Source organism: Harpia harpyja, chromosome 14, assembly GCF_026419915.1.
Source record: "Harpia harpyja isolate bHarHar1 chromosome 14, bHarHar1 primary haplotype, whole genome shotgun sequence".
Lineage (NCBI taxonomy): Eukaryota > Metazoa > Chordata > Aves > Accipitriformes > Accipitridae > Harpia > Harpia harpyja.
In genome coordinates, this window is record NC_068953.1 from 36,224,966 (window position 1) to 36,243,642 (window position 18,677).

At 40.9% G+C, this 18,677-nt stretch overlaps 3 protein-coding genes across 8 annotated transcripts in view; 2 read left to right on the forward strand and 1 right to left on the reverse strand.

Moving 5' to 3' along the window:
- The window catches only part of TMEM266 (transmembrane protein 266), a 91,301-nt gene extending 89,368 nt beyond the window's left edge, over positions 1–1,933 (forward strand). For all 5 annotated transcript variants that reach the window (XM_052807640.1, XM_052807644.1, XM_052807639.1 and 2 more), the window contains one exon: positions 1,043–1,933. In XM_052807640.1, coding sequence (XP_052663600.1) covers positions 1,043–1,635 — 593 coding nt within the window. In that variant the 3' untranslated portion in view covers positions 1,636–1,933. The remainder of the gene's footprint in view (positions 1–1,042) is intronic.
- FBXO22 (F-box protein 22) overlaps positions 1–18,677 on the forward strand; it is a 183,062-nt gene that overhangs the window by 127,413 nt on the left and 36,972 nt on the right. The window lies entirely within an intron of this gene.
- Positions 2,299–18,677, reverse strand: part of ETFA (electron transfer flavoprotein subunit alpha) — a 44,076-nt gene continuing 27,697 nt past the window's right edge. For both annotated transcript variants that reach the window (XM_052807648.1, XM_052807649.1), the window contains exons 10-12: positions 6,938–7,003; positions 3,294–3,374; positions 2,299–2,408 (exon numbers count right to left, since the gene is read on the reverse strand). In XM_052807648.1, the coding sequence (XP_052663608.1) occupies positions 2,370–2,408; positions 3,294–3,374; positions 6,938–7,003 (186 nt within the window). In that variant the 3' untranslated portion in view covers positions 2,299–2,369. The remainder of the gene's footprint in view (positions 2,409–3,293; positions 3,375–6,937; positions 7,004–18,677) is intronic.

Consider the following 18,677-nt stretch of genomic DNA (forward strand, 5'->3'; position numbering starts at 1 on the left):
ACACACATATATAGGTATACAGTAGTATTTATAGCTGTGTATCCCTCTGTATACATTCCCATTATGCATAAAAGCAATATATAACTAAAGAAGTGGTGTTCACATTTAAGTATAATGTATTAATTATGTATGTATATTTCTCCCTCTGTATCTATTCCCCATATATGCAAACATACATAGATACAGATTTATATAGAAAAGAGGGTGTGTGAAAGTATTTGTGTGTGTTAGTCTATTCCATTTGACAATAGGTAATTATATATATAGGTATAATGTGTTACATAGCTAGAGCTCCACATGTATATATACATTTTCCTGTATCTCTATAGATAAGGCTATATATAAAGATTATGTGTGAGAGTGTATATATACACACATTCATATATATATATACATCATATATAGATGTATGCAATACTATTTATATATTAATAGCCCTCTCTATACACCATTATATATACATGGCTATATAAAAGCTGTGTATATCTAGACATAGGGCTATAGAGATTTTTAAAAGCTGTAGAAATAAAGGGTTTGGGGGTATGTGGGAATGTATTCATGTATAGATATGTTTTCAGAGAGGTACACCACTTTGTATAAATTTTCTCTCCTTCCATACACACATGTAGAGAACAATATACATATATTTATATATAAAGGGGTGTGTCTGTGTATAAAGTTAGACACTATGTAGTTTAGACATGTCTATGTACACATATTTATGGAATACATACACACATCTGGATGTATATGGTACTATTTATATAAGTATATGCCTGTTTTGTATCTGTGGTGATGTATCTCCTCCATCAAGAGGTGTGTATCTCTACCTGTGTATATAAAAAGAAGCTATGTAAATAAAGGAGGATGGGTGGTGTACATATATAGCTATTTTATATAGGTACGAACTAGATCTATATAAAGCTCAAGGGGGCAGATGCACAGTGGTTTTGGAAAGGTGACTGTTGCACTTTGACCAGCCCAGCTGTGGTGAGCTGGCTGGGCCCCCTTCACCTGCCTCTCTCTGCTCTCCTCCCTGCAGACAGCGGCGTCCCCGAGGCAGCCATCTGCGTTGTCACCACCACTGCCATCGACGTCCATCGCCCCAACATCTCCTCTGACCTCTTCACCGTGGAGGTGCCGATGCGCCTGGGCAGCACCGGGACATCTGCTAGCATCACCTCACGCAGCGCCTCGCAGTCAACCGTCAGCTCCGGCACCCAGGCCTGCAGCGAGAGCAGCCAGACACTGGGCTCCTCCCCGGACTGCAGCACAGCCTGCAAGGACGCTGCGGAGGCCAGCACCGGCCTGCGGGCCGACCTGGCGCCCACCCGGCAGCGGGTGGCCCATGCCATGGTGCAGGAGCTGCTGTCATCCCTGTCAGAAGAGGCCTGCCTGGCGCAGAAGGGGCTGGATCCTGTCAACCTGAAGCTGCCCAGCCCAGCAGGCTCAGTGGGGGCCAGCCCTGGCCTGGGCCACCGGCTTGGCATCTACAACCACAGGAACCAGGAGAGCCTTGACGTCTTCCAGCTCAAGCCACTCCTCGACTGCCCCCAGGGTGCCCCAACAATCGACGAGAAATATGGGGCACTGGGGCCCCCAGAACCACAGCTGGGCAGGGTTCCTGAGGCATAGCAACAGCTTGGGGAAACAGGGACACCTGTGGGGACATGCTCACTGCACTGGGTCATGAGGCTGCCACAGGCACAGTGGCAGTGCTGGAGACAACCCCTGCCATCTCCTGCACTAACCACCAGCCTGGGACCGTGCCAGCATCGACTCTGCCCACCAGTGCCTGTGGCACATGGCAGACCTGCCCTGCCACCAGCTCTGGGCCAGCTGGGACCTATGGTGTCCTCTGGGGCACAGTGGACCTTCCAGCAGTCTTAGGCCAAGCATGGACCCGCAGTGGCTGGGGGGGACAGACAGACGATGGGCCAGCCTGACAGTGCCTGGAAGCACCATGGACCTTCCAACCAGTCCAGGTCCAGCACAGACTCACAGTGCCTGGGGGCAGGACAGAGCTGCTGGACAGCTTGGCCCGACCCTGGCCCCCCAGCCCGACCCTACCCAGGGGCTGAGCACGGCTGGGAGGGGAGCATGGATGGGAATAAACACTGACAAACAAACACATACCGCCTCCTGCCTCGTATCCCTTTCATTCCCTTCCTCCCTCCCTTCTCTTACCTGCCTTCCCTTCTGTCCCTGTCTTCCTTTCTTCCATCCCACCACTACCACCACTCTTCTGTGCCATGCCATTGCCCATCAAAAAAAAACCAACACCACAGTGACCCCACCTCTTTCCAGGCCAATCCTTTATTTGCCCTCATTCCACACCCCAGGTGCAGTGCAGAGTCCGTCACCATCACTCACTTCTTCTTCAGGAGCTCTGTCATCTCCGGCACTGCCTGCAAACAAACACCAGTGCCATGGTAGCACATGCTCTCCCTCTGACAGCCCCCCCCGCCCCCAAACTCTCCATGTGCAGCACCCAACCCCCACAATTACCCTCCCACCCCTCATGCCCAGCACACCACTCCAGGGGCTGTGGGTCACCCCAGCTCACAGCACTCCCCACTTCTCTCCTGCTGAATAAAGCCTCTTAATTATTTAAGAGCGCTACATTTCCATTAGGTGGAAATAATGCATTCGTACAAAATTTATTAAGGAAATTGTCTACATGGTGTTTCTTCAGAATGTGACTTTGTCTCTGGCTTACGAAAAGGCCCGTGCTCATCGCTAAGGCAGCGGGCATTAGTTCAGGAATGGCATTAAGTGCTGGCAGTTTCTGCCCACGCCTCTCCACAGAGCCACTACAAGCTCCTGCCAGTGACACATGTGGATGCGCGCGCAGGCAGCTCGCATACATGAGCCATAGGCACTTACTTGGACATGGGCTAGCTCACAGTTCCATTTTCCCAGAGAGAACTGCAAGTTCCTCATGGGCATCAGCAAGCCCAGGCAAAAATTAAGAACTCCTCCTGCCAACTCTGTACTTTCATACTTGATGAAGCTTAAAAAAACATGTAAGCACCTATGTGCAGTTATTTCTCAAAATGGTTCATATTCAGGAAACTAGAATAGAGGCAGGCAACACACACAATACCTTCTACTGGCAGGGACTGAATTTTGAGCATGGAAGTAATGAAATCATAAAGCAAATTCTTTAACAAAACAACCCAAAGCAAACACCCTCACACAGACATCTTCTACACTTACTAGATTATATTATCTAAGCTAGCATTAGATCTCTCTGAAAGAGTTATCCCGCACACCTCCAAGTTTAGCCTCACCTGAAATAAGTCTGCCACCAGTCCGTAGTCTGCCACTTGGAAAATTGGAGCTTCTGGATCCTTGTTAATAGCAACAATGGTCTGCAAGCAACAGTAAAGCACCATGAGAATATAAGTATTGATTAACATCTAGGGCCAGATTACAGTGACAGGCCTCATCCAGGAACCATGGGCTAAATTCTCTCCAAGCCCCTAGAAGCAGAAGATACAGATCGCAGCATTTAACAAACATTTCTCCTTCCCACCTCAAAAACAAACACCCTCCAACTCCCTTCCCTGCTCATATGGGGGCTATCCTTCCCTGTTGAAAAGAGTCTAGAAAAAAAATTACTACAAAAGATTATCTACAAGATCTGAGACATACCATTACAGAAATAACTCAGAGGTAGCATTTAAAACAAGTACAGCAAAGCCATGCCTAAAGGCCTCTGTACTTACTATGGGACATATCATTGAGTTTGTCACACAGTAGAAAAATGCACATTATCAAAATCCCAACACAACGGTCCAGAAAACATCTTTCTTGGTTTAAACTCTGCCATATAGGTAAATCATTCTGTAAATGTCTGTGACAGCTTCCAGCAAAATAAGTGTGGGTGTCCACATCAAAATCTACAACAGGATGGGGAGCACTCCATAAAGGATGGGGGCAGGGGAATATAGACAACAGCTCATAAAATGAGCATTACACCAAGCAGGGGTCTAAACCACAGCACTCTGATACTGCCTTTCCACCTAAATGCTGCCAGTGTAAACTCTAATTAGAGGCAACAAGACTCCTCAGGACAGCTCTAATCCAACAGTTACTTGATACACTTACCTGCCATTCCCAGGTAGCCGCAGTTTATGTGTCTCTGTTTTACTCCCTCCACTGAATGTACTTGTCCAACAAAATTAATGGCTTAGTAGCATACACCTAGTGGCAGTAACTCAAAGATAAGAGTTTGAAATCCTGTATTTTTAGGCCCACAGAAATGTTTTTTCTTCACGGGTCATTTGTATCCTGTGACTCACTATAAAGAAGGACCACATCATATACGCAAGAAGGAAGTACCTACAGCAGAGTGCTGCTGCTGCTGCCCTCTTGCCAGCTCCTAAGCAAAGACCTGCAAGTAGTCCAGTAATGCTTCCCCTGAAATATTTTTCCCAAAGTTTTATTGCTTTTATTTCAGTTACCCCATTTGCAAATGGAAGCCTCCACTGACAATTTTAATAAAGACTTCAACTATACTCTGAGGCCCTACCATGCTTTGCAGAACCATTCACAGGGGCATGAGGCCACAGGGGCTAACGGTGAGGGCTGGCTGAGGCCAGCAGCTGGTGATACCTTGGCAGCTGCCAGCTCTGTCCTTATCACAGAAATAATTAACACCAGTTGCTTGCAAAACTGTCTTAAGCTTCCATTTGGCAGCCTAGTCCTTCCTCTGTCTCCATCAGCTGAAGTAACTTTTTAGTAAGATCTGGTTCTCTACCTCATCGCTAAATCAGACTTTCCATCGTAAGAAGCAAAAGCATCACCTTGCTTGCAACAGAACTTTGCAAGTTAAACCTCTTAGAAGGAAGAAATACTGTAACTACCTCATGAGGGAATTAAAAATAAGGAAAGAAAGCAATGACGATTCTCCAGGTGTCCTCAAAAGCTGCATTTTCTACCTTGCTGTGAAAGGACAAATAAATTATGTATTTCGCTTGGTAGAAAGCATCTGACTACTTTGGACAACATATCCTGAAGTGTACAAGTTCACAATGCCAGATAATTCACAGTGCTGAGGGAAGACGGGGGACACTCCAGAGAGTTCCCAAGGCTGCATAATTCTTCCTGTTTGTAAAAATCAGATCTTTTCAGTAACTACACCATCTATGTGCTTTGGCTAAAAGGAAAGGAGAGCACATTTCAAACACAAATAAGTAAAACTGCATTTTACAATACATACATTTGTTTACACTAGAAAAACTACAATATATGGGAGCAATGAAACCATTAAGTATGCATCTCATATCAACAAATTTCATCTGTCCTTATTTCCTATAAAAACATCTCAAAACACCAAACATGACACTGGAAAAGCCAAAAAAGCAGAGGTTTTGCTGTTACAGTACAGGACAATATTGCTGCTCAATATTTTATATCAAAGGAAATTCTGGCACTTAAAAGTAATAGGTTCCCAGTATTGCTGGTAGTCTTAACTGAGATAAGGCAGGAGATAAATACAAACAGGGTCAGATCAAGTTTTAAGCAGCTTTAAATACACAGTTCTCAGCCAATGGCTGATACTAATCCCACCTGCCCATCTTCTCCCTCACCCAAAAGCACAGCTGGAGACTAAACGCCTTAAAACAAAGACACTCTTAATACTGTGACCCATCAGCTACTAGCAGAGTCCAGAGGGAGCCGAGGACGATGGTGGCAGTACCGCATCAGTGCTGCTCTCGCAGACTTTCCTGCTGCCTGACTGTCCCTGTTGTCCCCCTGTTGCTGCACTGCGAGTAGAAGAGACTACGGCAACTCTGTTCCACTAAGACCAGTGAGAATACACTGCTACAGATACTATTATTCACGCTTCTCAATAGTAACCATCATCCCTGCCCATCATTCATCCTTAATTTCTAATTTTGGTTGACTTTTCTCCACTATGTCAACAAATGCTACCACCACTTGAGTCCTCGATTTTAGAAGACTGAGGCACCAAAAAGGGTGCTGTATCCCCAATCCAGCTTACATGATTCCCCCCACCCCACCCCAAGTATTTAAATAATATATGCAAAAAGAACTAAATTGTAAGAAAGCACAGATCATCCTACCACACAGGCTGGCTTGTGAGGACAATTACCAGTCACATAAACTCCCTAGTCTGTCATTGGTTAAACACAAGGATCTGCCTGTAAAGTTTTGCAAACCTCTTCCTAGGTTTTATAAGCTATTCAAAGTTCTGGGTTTGGTTTCTGCCAGAAAGCGCAAGTTCATTCCCTGGAAATAGAAAAAAAATATATATATCCTTCTTCTAAAATTACTTGCAGGGAAGCAGGACAACCTACAGGTTTTGATGTTTGGCATTTGATAGTATGATTCAGCAGGTAATTCTGCTCCTCTTTGCAAACACTGCACTGTGGACCACACTGACAATTCCAATTTTGGATTATTTGCTTTGGCAACTAATGAGTTAAACCTTTTAAAATTTTACTGCCGTTTTATACTAGGTTTCCATTTGAATGGCTAAATGCAGGAATGTCAGAGACATCTTTTACTTTATGGAATAGTAAGTTCATAATTCAAATTGCACATTGTTATGCATGAATTAATATGTCATACTCTGAAATAAACGCAAATGAACTATTGTATAGAATTCAGGCATCTGTGTTTTTTGGGTTTTTGTTTTTTTTTTTTAATAAGCAAAGTCAATTAGCTGTTCCTACTTACCACTTAGGGTGGTAGTGTAATTGTTTTTTCTACTGTCTTAGATGTTTTGCCACAGTATCATTTTTGACAAGGCTTAGAGGGCTAGCATGTTTTCAACAAGTAGACAAACCGGCAATTTTAACATTAAAAAAAATTGGAAAACTGGTTAAAGTACTGATGTAAAAGCAAGGAAGTCAACTCATTTCCTCCCTCAAAAATCTCTTCTAGCACATCCATCTTTATATACCTTGCTGTCTTTCATTCCAGCCAAGTGTTGAATTGCTCCAGATATTCCCACGGCAATATAAAGTTCCTAGAAAATAACAAAAATGAGACATTTTTGGTACCCACGGCACAGTTTCAGTAAACTCTCACAAACCTTACTCAAAATCAATTACATGCAGTAGTTTTTACATTACAGTAATTTTCAATATTAAAGGCAGCTGCTGATTGGTTCCCTTCCTCACTTGGGGATGCAATGGAACTGTAAAAGGAGAATCCCGAAGGAGCATCTGGCAAAGACAGATGAGAAGAGGGGGGGGAAGTTAGCTCTGCATCAAATGTAAGACACTGCTTAGCTAGAGGACAGGGCAATCAGTGTTACACCCGTGACCCTGGAGATTCCCAATGCACATATTAAGCAAGATAACCTACAAATGGATAATGCAGTTGCCTAAAGAGAAAACCTAGGCTTTTTTGTTTGAAGCCTCTAGGATCCTTTAAATAAGACAGAATGCACAAAGCTGAAATTCAGGTGTTTAAACCTTTAAAAAGTCTCCTATATGGCAGGATAAAACATTTCAGATACTGAAGTGGGCTGGTGCACTATATGCTCACAGTGATAGTTTCTATTATATACCCCAACCCGCAACATTCATATGCCCTAAAGCTTTTCTTCCCCCATTCACTATCACCTCCTACGTAGGATAAGTAGAGTGCTTCCCAGGTAAGCACCAACATGCAGTAGATCTTTACACTTTGGGGCTCCCAATCTAGCATCTCCAAAGAGACTTACATTCAAAATAGATGAAAATTTATAGGGAAGTAGATATATATCAACAGTTTTAATTCGCAGCAGAAAAGTACTTTTTTCCCTCAGGCTGAAAGTCATCCAGGCTATAATCTATCCAAAACCAAGTGTATTTTCAGCTCCGTGGCAGTTTTCCCACCACCGCAAGTCCAAGCAGCAGTCAAACCTGTACTGTTTAGCTACCTAATTTTACAGAAGAAAAAAAGAAAGCACTTTTCACCAACTCATTCGATAAGAGGAAACTGTAACACACAAGACTAGTTAGGGGATCGTCTGTCAAAACCAATTAAAAGGTGGTATTTATACATGCTTAGAAAAGACACAACCTCAAATACTAACAGAATTTCTCTTTTAAAAATACCAACGTTAGTCCATACTTAAGAACATACAAATCTAATTCAAGAAATTATTTTTGGGGCCAGGGAGGGTAAGAGGGTCAAAAAATCTTTTCCCTGTGCAACTGAAGATATGCGTTACAGTTAAGTGGCTTTTAACATGACAGAACAAAGCACAGCTGTGGAGCAGGCACAGACCTACAGAAGAGGCTAGCAAATGAAGGTGTTCCAAGACAGAGGCCACACAGACTGCTTTTTCCATACAGGCCTGATAGTCATTATATCAATTAAAGAAAAAAAGATGATTGCTTTCTGATATTTCTACAGCTACAGATTTCACCTATTACATGGGTTTTTAAATAGGAATAGATAAATAGAATTTATGAAGCTTTTCTACACAAGCTATCTCCCATAAAAATTGAAGGGGAGGGAAAACAGAGCAGGAACAAAGTATTTCCTATTAAAAAGGCTTGCTTTGAAAGTCAAACACAGAATGTAGTCTATGCATTCCCACAAACACACACAGCTGTTGAAGACACTCAGAAATTTCTTTGCCTCAACAGCTTTTTACTGAGTAGATTACTACTGGAGGTCAATCCATTTTAACCACAGCTGCAATCTAATACAGTATGTCCATATAAGAACTCATGGTAAAAATGCAATATTTTAATTATACCAAATAAAAGAACAGATGTTAAAGGAGAAATTATTCTAACATCATATAGTCTTTAATACAATCTCTTTTTACAAACGCATTACTGTAATTTGATTTTTTTCTTTTTAGAGCAATTCATTAAGTGCCAGTCATCTAGACTACCAGATACTCTTATCAGTCTGTTTAACATTGTGAAGTTCAGTCTTTGGAAAGAATCCAGCTAACCAGGAGCCAGATGCCTATGTATATATTCTATTAAAATATCTAGGAGACAAGGATGTTTCATTAAAAGGACATTTGTAAATCACCAGGCTTGTCTAAAAAGCCTTTATTATGCATCTAAGCCATGCTCTTCTAGGTTATGTGCTTTTGGCTCTCTGGCTACAATAACTGGTCCATTCAGCAGGCTGTAACACTTACAGTAGATCACCTCAGCAATGTTTCCATACAAAGAACACACAGGACAGCATGTTTCTTATTAATAGTTCCATACTATAAAATAGATTTGACTGCTTATATCTTAGTTGAAATCTATTCTACAATTTAGTAGGAGGGACACAAAGGACCCACAAGGTCTGAATGATAAAGATTCAGGACTGTTCAGTGCTCTCCAAGGGAAGGATTCAACTGGTCATCCAGAGAGATCATAAAAGACTCAGAAATTCAGATCTCTCAGTTATTTTCAGCGTAATACCCTTGTTTTGATATTTTCCCTGAAATCATTAACTTCTGTCATGCCTTTTGCTGAGTCCTATCATTTCTACTGTGTTAGCGTTCAAAGTCCCAAGTCAGGACTGTAACCCCAAGCACTACGAAGTAAGTGAGGGAGGAAAACAGAAAGCAGATCGGTACCACCGAGCAGCATTGCTTCCAATTGTGTTATGCGACATGCCTGCCATCACAGCAGAGAGCACATTAAGGTCTGGAAGGAGATCTAAGTTCTGCAGAGCTCGTCTACGCAGGAGACCCACGCCGAGGCACAAAACGGCATAAATCAGAGTCTGGATCGCACCTCTCAGGTGCCAACAAAGATGGCTTTATGCCAACTTCAAGTTCCTGCTTTTTGGATCCCTGGAAGCTGCTCTAATTACTGCTGTCAGGTAGCTGATCCACAGCCTACAATTACAGGCACTTACGTCGAAGTCCAGGACATGGAGTGGCATTTATCAACTCCCTGGTGCTTGTGCACAGGCAGGTTTTCACTGAAGTGCTGCTGCCAGCACTGTGCCACATGAGAACGGCATAACAAAACAGCACACAGGTTCTGTACCAAGGGGCTCACTGCACTGCCTGATACAAATGAAGTCCCAAAAGCAATTAAAGTTAAGGAAAGCGAACGTTGTGGTGGTATAAGGGCATGGCATCAGATTAGACAATTGTCTTGCCTCACAGTAACTTAATTTCACACAGGAAATAATTACTGTATGTATGTCACAGCCGTGCCACAAATCTTTCTTTTTTATGAAGTGAATAGCAGACATCAGCACAGGAGAAGGGACACCAGAGAAGAGAGCTAATGGTCAGAAAGAGCACAATGGAGGAAACACGCAGCACAGGAAGTTGAATGGACCGAATAGCCTAAGAGCATACGAAGAAGAGGGCAAGCAGGCACAATCAGGAAGTACTTAAATATGTGCTATTGCACAAAGGGCTTGGTATGTCAGTAATGGCAACATGTGAAGGTGGGAACATCAGCACATAACATACCCATTAGGCTTCTCACAAGGGGTACAGCAGCAGCCAAAGCTGATTCAGCCAGCAAACTGGCACAAAGGTCAAGAGTGTTTTAATTTGTCCTGCCACACAATATCCCACAAGACTCCAGTGGGAGCCAGGACCCTGACAGAAACCTCAAAGTTTATAAGCACAGATCTGCATCACAACAACCCTAAAAAGAAACAAAACTTCAAGTCCCACATTTATAAGGCAAGATTCCAAGTCATGAATCCAACTTCTCATTTGCTATTTAAAGCATTAATCTAGCCTTGTATTGTTTTTTCCACAAACATGACCATGGTATGTCTTGTAGAGAGAGTCATTGTATGCTGATCATTAAAATGAAAAAATGCCCCTCAGCCATCCCCCTAAACTCCTATTTCTGCTTTAAATGTACCCAACTTACATATTAGCATCTACAGCAAGTCCATAAGACTTCACATTCACAAATTTGCACAACTGGCTCCAGAAATCCATATATCCAGTTACACGCTGTTTGCATAAATGTCACAAGAGTGCTATATGTGGATGATTATAATTACCAATATACCAATGCAGTTATCTTCCTGTGCATACTGACTCTTCCAATTATTTATAGACTAATTTGTGGCATATAATCTTACTTCATTTTCACTTATGAGAATATTTTAAAATGCCTTAGGCTGCCTTGGGGCAATTAAGATATATTTGCTTAAGAGAACCACAAGAAGAGTTTTTAGTTGCAACTTACAGTGACTTTTTGAATGCTGCTGTAAGAGACTACTGTGCATCCACAGGTGCAACACAAGATGAGGTAGTTACTTTGCAAGCATGCCATCAGCTTCTATTGATTTTTATGCCAATTTTTGAATTACACTGAAAACCTTCAGTGTACATCAATTTATCATCCTACCAGTGGCATGCTTTTAAACAGGCTAGTTTAATAAACCCCTTTGGCACATGTACTCTTTTTAAAGGCAGCTCAGATATTTTATTTTATTTGCAAGAGTTAAAGGACAATGAAATTAGAAAGAAATCTTTGTAATGAAAATCACTTCATACAAGAGATTCCTTCCAATTACAAGCTATTAACCTAATAAAGTATTTTCTGGCTTGACACTAGTTCATATATATTACACTGTATATCAAACAACTACCCAGTACATACTACTTTGATGCAGCTGACTATGTTCCATTCAAGAAGCACACATTACTAAGCTATATCCCAACTACAGCTTCTTTTTCACTTTAAGAACCTTTGATCAGCCAAGCTATGTAATTACTCTTAAGCATGGTTAGGGTGTCTGCTGGAGTGCAGGGCCATACAGCAATTTTTTTTCTCTCTCTAGGGAAAAGCACATCAATTGCTTTCAGCTAAATGCACTCACATATGAATATTTTAGTACAATTTAATGTTCCTGCACCAACCCCAGAGGAGCAGAGCATCAATTTGTGAACATAGTTTTCTTGGAGTTAAAAGCTACACTGGATAATGCAGGATGAAAGGGGTTGTCAATCCTTAGCTTTTTAGCAAGTCAGAGAAAGGTAGTCTGTAAATTCAGTCCCAGCTGCCTACAAACAGCTCTCTAAAGTTTGCCACTATAAAGCTACTTTTCAACAATAGTGAATTATCAGAGGAGATATTCCAAAAACAATTTCCCCAGCACAGTCAGTTTTCCCAACGCTGTTCCCATCTGCTAGCTACCTGCCTCAACCATCTATACAACGAAAAGTGCACCTGCTGGTCTGTTAATAAAACCTGCAAATGCAATGTACAAATAACGCATTCCTACAAAGCAGCTAGCTGAAGGTAGGGGAAATTCAGTAACGTACCATGTGTTTGAATAAAGAAACTTTAGTATCTCAATATTCTCTTTCTTGTATGTGTAACAGATTAGGAAGCAATGAGGATCTTATCATTGATAAGCAAGGAGTAGAACATTTTTTTAAGTGAGTACAATCAAGATGACAGGAGTGACACTTCTCACAAAGCTAACGGAATTAATTAGTTCATTCTGTTGTTAGTAATTTTAGGTAAGAGCCAAAGAACAAAAAGGAACAGTAATATTAGGATAAAATATACCTTGTTTCACTTTCGCTACACTTCCCCACAAGGGAGTGAAGGGAAACAAAACTTAACAGATAGATTAACCTGAGCAAGCAAATGATCCCTAAGAAAGTGATGGGAAGCAACATTGAAGAAGTGTTAGTATCCACTTACTATGCAATGAAACCATGAGTCACTCGTGCATTTTGGAGAAAACAAAACCCAGGCTAGGGGAAGTATTTGATTCCTTTGCCACCGAATACAAAGTAGTACGAAATACAGGAATAATGTAAATAATGTGATACTGTCTTTCTCCCTTCCTGCTACTCCCAAAGCAAGCAGATGACTACTAAGTGCTAAAAAGCAGCTCACTGCAGTGAAAGGGACTGTCTAGTAAAATACTGGGGCATATACAAGCTCAGAAAGTGTCCCATCCTCTTGTAAACGAGGCGGAGCAACAGGAATTCCACTGCTCTGTAGAGGACCATTCTGCACCTTCATGTATCTGTCTGCCCAGAAATGCTTCCTTGCCATCCAGCTTTCCTTTTCCTGCTTCTAGTTTCATCCCACTCCTACATTTTCTATGACGTAAAACACCTTAAGTTGTTCCTGTTCTTCCACGGCTTTGGTGCCTTTCAACCGAACCAACATCTCACTCTTCAGCATCTCAATTGAAGCTGCACCTCTTTAACATGCCTCTTTTTCCCCTCATTACTACCTTCGATTCCTGACAGTTGTACATCTCTCTCCCTTTTGAAGTTCCTGCAATCCATTATATCCAGAGAGACCCTCTGGTATGAAACTGAAGCTAAGCTGGTCAGCAAGTTTACTCCTGGCAATCATACCAGAACTACACTGAATTCCCATCTGCCTTCCCCAGCTAAGGTTTCTCAGCACATACAATATCCAAATGCATCTGCCTTCTGTGCAATCATATCACATTTCTAGCACAATCACCTAATCTCATGTCAATTATTACTACATCATGTATTTCCTAACTTCTGTGTTCCTGAGTTTTCCATCTCAGTTTCTTGTCACCTGTTAGTATTTTGTGCCCAACATTGAAAGTAACAAGACAGCAGCAACTGAACACCTGAAAAAAAGGAGTTCTGCCTGGCTGCACTTTCCCTGCTGGATGGACCCTCTCTACTGTACCCTCCCCAAGAAGAAAACCTTGCAATAAAGTCTGAGATGAAGGTGAGGCTTTCTAACCCTGGTCTACTGATGGCTAACCCCCAGATGGACACCGCGAGTCCTACAATTGTGAAATACTGGTCTGGCCACGTCTTCCCTATTGCCAGCTAGGAAAACCTATTAAGAAAGCTAATGCAATTACAGAACTGGACCCTGAAAGAACACAGACTTCAATACAGGAAAAATAAAATAAAAAGAGTTAAGTGAACACAAACTCTGAAGAGACTAAACTAGAAGGATGCCTTTCAGGCAGCAGCAGTTCCTTCACTAGGTCAGACGATAAAATAGAACAGCCCAAAATGACACACACTTTCTGGGGAAAAACAAACAAACAAACAAACAAAACAACCCACACAAAAAAAAACAAACAGAAAAAAACCCCCAAAACAACTGACAGTGCCACTGAGGTTTTGTTTGTTTTCTGGGGGGAAGAAGTTGAGAGCAAGATAATCCCAGTACGACCCCACCTTCCTTAAAAAGCTAAAGGGAGAATATAATTAGGACACAAGGGAAAACTTGGGAGACCATGGGAACAATTTGGATGTCCAAACATAGGTGCCTAGTAGCATTGTAGACAGTGTAAGATTTCCCACCTGAATCATAGATGCTGCTCCAGAAGGAAGTCTCCAGGTCCCACACAGTAACTACCAGCCCTGTGAATGTACTTTTTATACCCCAGATGGCTAAAATGGCATTAGACACCTATTTGTAGGCATTCAATCATCCCCTATATGTCCCTTCCTCACAAATCTGTACTGCAAAGTTCACAGTTCAGAAACTAACAAGCTACTTAAGACTTACAGCAGTTGCTTTTCTTTTCTCACAACAGTCAGATTTTTTTTGTTTAAATATTAGACAAATTATGCAAGTTCATGAGAAAGATTAACATACTTCTTTGTATGTTAGAAATGTTGCTAATTATACCTAGGGTAAGGAAAGCTAATACTGAACTAATAAATGAAGCATTCATGTTCCATGTACAAAAGTTTTAAAAAACTGAAAAACATTATTTACTTTCTTTCTTCTCATCCCCCCTTTTGCTTTTCTTTCTTTCTTTTTTTTTTTTTAAACAAAATGGAAAGAACTGGGAAGATTTTACCATGAAAACTAATGCCCCTGACTATTTGAAACTTCTTATCTAAAAATAGCTGTTACTCTGGGGTGGTGGTGGGAGGCTTGATCAGTGCAGGGAATTTAGTATTTTCTAACTGGATATACTTAACTAATGCTTAACAGTAGGCACTCATGGGAAGAATATTTTTATCCAAAACCAACTGATTTGACCATTCTTACACGGGCTTTTTTCTTAAACAGAAACTATATACAGTGCCTAATCTGAGAACTGAATTTCATTTTTCTGCAGAACACCTGCATATAAGAAATAGGGGAAAACTGGCTTCTAATTTAAAAAAATACACTCCTAAAATGGTTGTCACTGATTAAAGACATTGAAGATACTAAATTACTTTTTTAATTAGGAAGGTAACATTTTATATTTTAATATATCCACTTATGCCTGAAAATTTCCTTCCTTCCATCTCATCAAGTAATATAAATCAGCCTTCTCTTTTATAAGACACAATGTCCAAACAGGAGCAGCAATCACCTGAAATCAACAGGTAAAAAAAGCTACTAACAGAAACAAAAATAATACACTAAACATTTTAACAACTGGAATAAAATTAGACAAAAGAAAAATTACCAGAGATCCAGTCAAAAAAAACAACAAAATGCATAAATTCCAACATGAACAAAAGCTCAAAGTTTAGAGATCCAAGGCTATTTTGGAAGTGTAGATGTACTGTTTAGAACTAATTCTCAAACAGAAAGAAGGTGAAATTTGTACTCCTTAATTAACTGCATTCTTTCATGACTCAAGCAAAACAAACTACAATTGTTTCTTGACTGGCAGTTTGTTCACGTATTAATACATCAGCATTTCAAGAAAGCTGCTGTGGCTGTGAGGTTCTCATGCCCTCTGATGCACTGTCTGGGCTGCACTCTTAAAAACTGAAGCCAGCCACAGAATTACTGAAGGACCAATGACCAAAATTACCCTTCCTTCACCAAATCCACAATCAAAGGCACAAGGGAAGAAAGAAGCAGATCTTTTAGATTATCACCTTCTTACCCAATGATAAGCACAGAAACACTCCCCAGCAGTCATACACAAAAAGCAGCAGCAGAAGCACCTCCTCTCTTCCTGAGCTTGTAACTAACTCATCTCCCTCTCTAGTCCCCAAAATGACCTAATTCCAGAGTCCTTTAAAAACAATGCATTCCAATCCTCCGCTGAGACTGGGCAAGAGACTATTAATAGAAGAGTAAGAGTATATGCTAAGATACTTTCCCATCAGAAACTAACAGCTGCACAGGAGAGAGCAAGTATGTCTCCAACTCGCAACAGTTTCTTGTATCCGCAATTCTTCCCCTGCTTAAAACCCACATGCCCAGGAAGGCAGGCACCACATCAACTGGAGTTCAAAACTAAACACAAAACTCAGGTCTCAGCTAATGTAACTAACCAATGTACAAAGCTGCTTTGCAATTTTCCACATAAAATGTCATGAGCTCTCCCTGAACTAGTGATATCAAGCATACCTCACAGGAAGAGAAAGCAGTCATCTTCTAGAGGATTGTTAAAATAGCCAGTATAATCTTGATCTGATCAAGAAAGTTTCAGTTCTACTCCTTCTTTAAGTGAACTTTATCTTCCATTGCACAGAATAATTTTCTAGCTAAAGTACCAAGAAGACGGCAAAGTAGAATTAGGAATGTCAAGTTAAGAATTTGCAGCTTTAAACTGCCTCAGATTCAGGATACCTATCCAGCACATTGAAAAATTAATTCCTCTAGTCAGCAACTCTGAGGGCTTAGTATCAATTCAACTTGCACTTTCACTAGAATCAATATAAAATATTTTCTATACTTCTAAGCCACTGTATGCTGTCCTTGCATGTATTTTAAGGTCCAGAAGAAATATTTGAACAATTTGAAAGAAGGGGCATATTATTTTCAGTACTCTGCATAACTCACTACTTAATAAGTATTTGTTAAGAAGGGAGATGAGAGAGAAATCCACCAACCTGCTGACAAAAAGATGTAACACCATGCAATTGTGCCAGTTAGGATTGTTTATTGACACCATAGTTAAACATTCATTAGTCAGTCCTGACTGACTAATGGCTATTTTAACAATCCTCTAGAAGATGACAATGGTGACATTGATGTGATTGTATGATGTGGCTGTATGTTCTTATGACTTTCACATGTTGCTATGAGCCATCTGTGGCAAGTTATAGCACTATAACTTCATCAAAAACTACCCTTTTTTGTTTCAACATAATTGTTTATATGACCTTGACTCTGTAAAGAATGTTCATTGTTGAGCCTCAAGACACACAAACCAGAGCTGAGCTGTCTTCAAATTAGCATTCTCCACATAATCAATGGATATTTGGGTAGTGAAGAACTAAGAATGGTCAGTCTCATCTCATGCCCTTTTGAAGTACGCAGTTAAATTACATTCAGCTTACTCCCTGGTTTTCAAAGGTTTGGGTACACAACAACCAACCAAAGATTGCTTCCTTATGACAACAAACTCTGCCTTCTTTGGAACCTGCAGTTTCCATGTATGTTGCAGCTGCACTTTCTGAATTAGTGTTGATTAGCTTGCTGCAATACGGTGGACCTTATACCTACTGTGTGATCAAAAGAAAGTGCATTATATTTAAATACAAATGTTCCCTTAGCAAACAGGAAGTATTATGCTGGGGGCTATAGCTGTCCTGCAGTACGGCCAAAAAAATAACAATTGCAGACTATGCACAAAAGAAAGACATCACCAGAAAGAAGAGTTAGGTTGCATTTATAATCTGTAAAGCCTCACAATTTCCTTGCATAGCAGAGGTTACTATCACTACTATCAAGATTTTGGAAGGACACAATATGCAACCAGATGGACCTTAAGTCTTACCAATAGGTCTGTTTCTCAGAAGCTGTTTTTTGTATCAGTTGGTTATCATATAGATTTACAGGTTAAACATTAGTGTGCCTAGCAATAGCTCCACTTAGCCCTACAGGGCTATCATCAGGCGGCCTCTGATGAGGCCTTAAAAAAAAAAAAAAAGCAGCAAATATCCCTATCCACATTTCAAGACAGAAGAACTCAGAAGCAGAAAGTACCTTGTTCAAGAAAACCCACCAGGCAGAACTGACAACAGACTCCAGGAATCACAAGCCCATCTTTGACACCTTTAAGTACTGCTCTATCCTGCTCTATACTGCAAAAATAATGGCCATGGTTTGAGGTTCACGAATTTGCAACTCTTAATGGTACAAAGGCGAAACATTTCAGATCCTATCAAAGCTTTGGACATGTACAGCTTTTTAGTATTATTTAAATTATTGCGATTTGGTAAATGCAGCAGTTGAAATATGACAAGTTTCTCTACTAAGTTCCAGGTCACTCTCCCCTCTGGTCTCATTAAACCCTTAACAAGTATAAAGTTGCTCTTTGGTGCTTTTTGTTGCCATACACACTCAAAGAACTGCTTACTGAAAGGCTAAATGTTTACTTGATTATATAGCTCAAAGTGTACATCGGACAGATTGCCATACCTGACCATGTTCTTAGTCACAATTCCCTACTCATGTTGACAATCATCATGTGCTAGCACACATTCTACCCCACGCTGAGACGAGCTACATTTGTACCTTCTTATTTACAAATGCTCCAGTGTGCTTTATCTGTCTACCACTTTCCCCAAATTTCCCCAAGTCATAAGGAACAACGAAAGTAGTCTCAGACTTCTACATGACAGGAAGGGCCCCTCCCCAATCCAAAATGACACAGGGATAGAAATCAGTCCCCTATGATACCAGGATGCATAGCAGAAAAGATATGCAGCAGGTTATTTCCCAACATTAAGCCACTCATTAGAGTATGCCCTTCTTGGTATTTCACTCTACAGCAGCCAACCTGTAGATTATTTATCACTTAAGTTTCTTGCACTTTCATCTCTTACAAAA